At 42.3% G+C, this 6,023-nt stretch overlaps 1 protein-coding gene across 1 annotated transcript in view; it reads left to right on the top strand.

Annotated features, from left to right (window-relative positions):
- SYT9 (synaptotagmin 9) overlaps nucleotides 1–1,767 on the top strand; it is a 63,128-nt gene extending 61,361 nt beyond the window's left edge. Inside the window, exons 6-8 of the mRNA XM_041485763.1 lie at nucleotides 204–375; nucleotides 954–1,083; nucleotides 1,660–1,767. Coding sequence (XP_041341697.1) covers nucleotides 204–375; nucleotides 954–1,083; nucleotides 1,660–1,767 — 410 coding nt within the window. The remainder of the gene's footprint in view (nucleotides 1–203; nucleotides 376–953; nucleotides 1,084–1,659) is intronic.
- The last annotated feature ends 4,256 nt before the right edge of the window (nucleotides 1,768–6,023 follow it).

Below are 6,023 nucleotides of genomic sequence, written 5' to 3' on the forward strand. Positions count from 1 at the left end.
TTCTTGAACCTAAAAAGTTCATTATAAACAGTCAACCAGGTAAAGCTTTCAAAGCTGCACTGCCTCCTGTGCATTCCACGGTGACAGAGAAGCTCAAATTCCAGGGGATTAATCCTGCAAGCAGGTATGGGCACACAAGAAGTCTCCCTTCACTTTCCATTTGCATTTGTCAAAAATCAACATTGTTCTTATGACCCACACAGATCCCTACGTGAAGGTTTCTTTAATGTGTGAAGGAAGGCGGCTAAAGAAAAGGAAAACTTCCACCAAGAGGAACACCCTAAATCCCGTTTACAATGAAGCCATAGTCTTTGACGTCCCTCCAGAAAACATTGACCAAATTAACTTGTCGATAGCTGTTATGGATTATGACCGGTGAGATGCCTGTAGCTGTCAAATATTGGCTGATAAAATCTTGCACGCTGGATTTGCACCCAGAAAGAGTTATTATTTTTTTCCCTATAAGCGGGGAATTAATGTCAGGTTGAGCTTGGTAGAAGTCTCCACATATTTTGTTTTGCCAGGCAGAACTTCCTTACTAAATTTTAAAATATAGATTTGCATCCATAACTGACATCAGTAAGCTGCAGATGTGTTTAGCAGAACTGAGGTAATTGGGCATTTAAGCACTGATGTTCAGTTTGTACATTTATGCTAAGCCTTTACATACACACACTCCACTTATAAAGTTGTGTCTTAGAGCCTGTTTGCCTTTGCAGCTAATTACAGAGCAGAGGGAAAGAACCTTTTGTGTTCTACAAGGGGGGAAATATCAAATTGTTCTGAGCAGAGGGAAATGCAAAGAGCAAGCCTACGTATTTCCTAGTGCTTTGTGTTCCCCAGGCAAGAATTAATCCTAAAAATCCACGGTTAACATTTCTGATGAAATATGCAACTGGTGTGGTTCCAAAGGTAAAATTTTAAGAAAAAAATATTATGGACCATTTTCACAGTGTAGGTCACAATGAGGTCATTGGAGTTTGTCAAGTAGGCAACGATGCAGAGAGTCTAGGTCGCGACCACTGGAACGAAATGCTCTCGTACCCTCGGAAGCCCATCGCTCACTGGCATCCTCTTGTGGAGGTAAGGCTCTGATTTACTGCTTCCCCCTTGCAATCATCTTGAATATTCTCCCACATGGCATTAGAAGTTGGATAAAATTTTATGAGCAAAGCCAAGATCCGCGTGCATGAGGTGAATCCTAGAAAAGGGTTTGGAAACGCTTTAAAGCTGAAACATGACACACACGTTAAGTCTGCTCCTTTCAGTTTTAGGGAGACAGAAGGGAATTGTTGTCCATAATATACAGACATGAAAACACCAAACATTATACACTCAACTGAGGGTTTGGTTTTTCTTTTGAAATAAGATCTTGGGTAACTTTCATTGTTAATTGATGTAAAGAAATGGACCTTGTTTACAGAACAATCAAGACTTATTTTTTTTATACACAACCATCTAATTTGACTTCTTTTCTTGTAACAATGTATCATCCATGGCACTAGCACATCTCAAAGGATGCCTAACTACACTCACAAAAATATGTTTAAGTGTCTTTGGAGATCTGAGGCGCTCATAAGAAGCGACACAATCAGAAAAGCTTTTCAAGGTTCCTATGGTTTTTTTTTTGTTTTGTTTTGTTTTGTTTTTTGTCTTTAGGGCCCTATTCAGCAGGAATGTTATGCAGGTCTTCTGCGCTTGGATGGCTGCCGAAGAGGCTTCCTCACCCTTTTAACCTATTCAGCAGAAATTTGGCATTCCTGTTGAACTCTTTCTTAGCCATATCCTCAGGGGCTATTCCACAGAGTCCAGTGGGGTAAAGATGTCCTTTTAATCCCTCTGTCTAATCCTCTCCCCAATACAGGGAACACTAATCCTGATCCATGAGACACAGAAATTCATCAAAGATCAAACTAAATTGCTTCCTAAAGTTACCATGACTTGCTCCCATTGCTGCTCTCACTGGCTGAGTCAGGCAGTGCTCCCAGTCAAAGGGAAGTATCTTGTTTATGAACAGCCCCAGAGTTATGCTGAAAGACAGGAAAGAGCACAGTACCCATATGAAGCCAGGAATGCTGCTGTGGGCACTTGGAGGCAGGCAGTTCACAGCCCCTCTGAGTTTCCTTTCTGCACCAGAGTGCAGCTGTGTTACCGCAGTGCCACTGAAGATTTCCCTGCTTGGTTGTGACCACTGGCCATAGGCAGTTCCAGAAAACATTGTCAGGCATTATAGAGATGCTGCAAGCTGGGAAGAATCCCACAGTCTTGTCCTGTGTCCGTAAGGAATTGTGTTTCCTGGTGCCACAGCAGCACAGTCTGAGCAGGGAGTGCCCACGGGCTGTGGGGCAGGAGGAAGGCTGGATGCCTTCCCAGCACAGCTGCTGCCAGCTGTGGGGCAGCTCTGCCCAGCTTGTTTGTGCCCCCAGTGACAGGGTAGATGCTGGCTCAAGTGCCACGCTTGAAATGCTGACCTGGGCATTTGGGAGCTCTCAGGAATGTCCTGACACAGCACACGAGGTGTGGTGTAAGGGTTACTATTGCCCAGAGCACAACAAGTGTCTCTTAGCAGAAGTTGTCTACATCCTTATATCCAACCTGTCTTCCCTCTTTGATAAATTTCATTGCAGCCAGAGCCCACAATTAGGTTTTGACAGCTCTTCCCTTTTCACAGGCATCCTGTTCTTTTCATACATGCCTGGCTAACTTCTTTAGATTTCATTACTGTGGATTGCTTTTCATGTCACCGAAAGCTAAACAGAGACATATTTTTTTCCTTCCCAGGAATCAAGTGGGGGAGGGTGTCCAGCGCATCCAGGCTGTGCAGAGAAATATATACACAGCATATCATTTTGGTTCCTGAATCAGGATTAGACTCAGCGAGAGCTTCTGGAACCTCTGTGGCCACAGCCATAGGACCCTGAATATTTGCTGAATAGGACCCTCAGTCTTCTACTGTGTGAAGAGCTATTGGTTTCAAATAGCGTGATGTTATCCACTTGTAGCATTAATTCTCCAGCTGACACCACTGCTACTGATAGATTATTTGTATGGTTGTAAGCATTACCCAAATTTGAGTCATCATTTCTGTTCAGTAGAATAACCCAGGTTTACAAGCAAAATGATAGCAATGTAAACCAACAAATATGGGAAGCAGCAACAAATATTGTCCTTGTATTTGCAAAAAAGGTGCAGTATTGTGAATGATTTGCTTTCTAGGTTGTTTTTTTTTTTCAAGAATGATTGCCATCAGATACTTATTTTTTAATTACAAGTTGTGTCCTCAGTCTCAGCTGGTGCCTCCTTTCACCTGACATGAAAACAAATTAATATGGTTCCTTGCAGAAATCCTTCAAATCTGAAAAACTGTAAAAAAAGTTCTGCTGGGTGAGAACAAGATGCATATGGTATTTGTAATGACAGCATGTTCTTTGAGAAAGGAGATAACCATCTGTGGTATAACGTGGAGGTTAGTCCTCAACCTTTGTGGATGATTTTCCAGTCAACGTTTCTGAGTCGTGTCCATGACACTGCAAACTGTTGGAAGTGTGTCCCAGGTGGCAATGCTGGATCATACAAACAAACACACGCACCCCATGTTGTCTGACAATGCTGTTCAAAATATATAGTGCCTGTGAAGACTTCCTTTATTATTTGTGGTAGAGTTAGCAGGGCTGTTTTACATGATGGTATATTGTAAATTCTGACAAATTCTGACCATTAAAAGAAAATGAATCAAAGCGCTGCATTTTGTCACGTAATGAAATTTGTGCCCCAAAGCAGGAGACCCTGGAAGAAATTTCTCACCACTCATTTAGCCATGCATGGAGTTCTCTCATCCTCCAGTGTCTTCTACAGAGGACTTGACTCACGTCTTTACATGGGAATTTTTTGTTTAAAAGACGCAAATGCAAAGTATGGATGTTTTATACAGTACAGCTGTCTGCTGTGTACTTACAGAGAGGGAGCCCTGATCATTAGATAGAGTTCAGATAAGTTTATGTGCACACACATTGCTTCACATCTTGTATGTGATGAGTGTTCACCAAGCATTTTGGACCTGCAACTCTGCTGACACAAATATGCACGCACAGATTTGAAGAAATATTTAACATTTTTGGCCTCAAGTCTGAAAAATTAGTTTTATAACCTATCAAAAAGGATCTTCCACAAAATCAGGACTGCTTGTGGGTAAAGAATATCTTGAAACTTGCAGGAGACCTTGCATGTGCCCTAAATGTATGCTGCAGGTATAAATCAGAGTTCCTGTAAGCACCGTGGTTTTCAAAAATCTCTTGCCATGCCATGGAGAATACAGCTACCACAGGCAAGGGTATACCTGGTAAACTAAACAGCACTTCCAAACCTGCCCAAGCACAATTTCAGGAGGGCAACCACTGGGCATTTCCAAAAGAATGAAAATAATGTTGCCATGGTAAAACTGTTTCACTGCACCTTCAGCTTTCCATCAGGAGGCCAGTGGTACATGACAATGTGCATTTCTGTTCATGCATCAGCCTCCCCTGGGGCAGAATCCTGTGCTCTTTACCCAGGGGTCACCAAGGGGAGATGGGCCTGAGCAAAGGAGGAGGAGGAGCTCTTCCTTGGAGTGGAGTTCTCTGATGTCCTGGACAAATCACTCTGGACTGCATCTCTGCCTGGATTGCAGAGTGCACGCTTCCCACTGCAATATTAGCAACAGAAACTGCTGGGAAGGGGTAAACACCTACAGAGCAGGCTCAGTTTGTGTCCATGGAAAAGTGCAGGAGCCTTTCTAGGATTTGTCCCCAGCAGCTCAAAGGGACATCAGCTGAAAAGTGGTATTATTATAATTGCCAGTGGGTTGTAATTCTTCTGTTTTATTACCATGCTCAGTTTATTTAATGTTCAAGGGTGTGGCATCAAAAGAATTATTTTGAATGGAGTTCTACTAAAACAGGGAAAGAAATCTCTGTGACAGTGAGCATTTAAGTGGAATCCAGCAGACTTCAAAGGCTTAGAGATGAGGAAAACCTCCTAAATTTATTGAATTCTCCTAATTTTTGTTCATGACTTGCAAACTGTTACTCAGGCTGTGGCATTACTATGTGCTTTTTACAAATACTTGCCTTATCATAGCACTGCATCTATGGAGTGATAGATATTTTCTATATTTGGATACTTCACTCTTCACCTTTATACTCCATGTAACCAGTGATATTCCCTAGACCCTAAAATTTTTTCTGTTCTGGTTCTGGTTGGCCAGTAGGCTGCTGCTCTCTTTGGACTATTACAATAATGCCACAGCCTGCTGGAAGGACCAGAGGATAGATAATTCTGCTATAAACTCAACTGGAAACCCAGGGAAAGCTGTGGTCCCAATGCTGCTCAGTCTTTCTTTTCTGAACTATGATTCTCACAGTAGACTCACAAGAATGATTTCAAAGCTGAAACCCTAATTTATTTTCTTATTTGCTGCAAATGCATTATTACGATACTGACAAGTGTCGTAACTCTGAAACAGAAAAGAAACTCGCTTAGAAATGCATCTCAGCAAGATCTTAATCCCGTTTTGCTCTATAACAACATGCAATTAAATTGTTACCTCTAGTTTTCCATAACAGGTGCTGTTCTGTGAAAAAGCACTGAGTGGCAATGGGAAAACCTTCAGAGTTACTGACAGTGAGGCCGAGTACCACGGACAGTGGCCTGACATTCCCGTGACAAAACACCAACAGCCCAATTCCTCTGCAGCTGAGTGCTCAGATATTTCTTTATCTGCCTCCACTGAAATCACAAGACATTAAAACCATTGCTGTTTTCCTTTGTTTTGCTTTTCCCTGCAAATAGCCCTGGCAGTGGATAAGCAAACATTCATCTCAATCTGGGGAAGTGGGGACTACCAGAACAGAAAACCAATATGTAGCATAAAAGACCCAGGGTTAAAACTGTTCTTACCAGCCATTGCACGGCTCCGTTTTCCATGCCAGCAGATCCATAAAACACAAAAGCAGCACGTGTGAGACCCTTGTTCCATAGAGGTACAA

This window comes from Pyrgilauda ruficollis, unplaced genomic scaffold, assembly GCF_017590135.1.
Source record: "Pyrgilauda ruficollis isolate IOZ18807 unplaced genomic scaffold, ASM1759013v1 scaffold119, whole genome shotgun sequence".
NCBI classification, from domain to species: domain Eukaryota; kingdom Metazoa; phylum Chordata; class Aves; order Passeriformes; family Passeridae; genus Pyrgilauda; species Pyrgilauda ruficollis.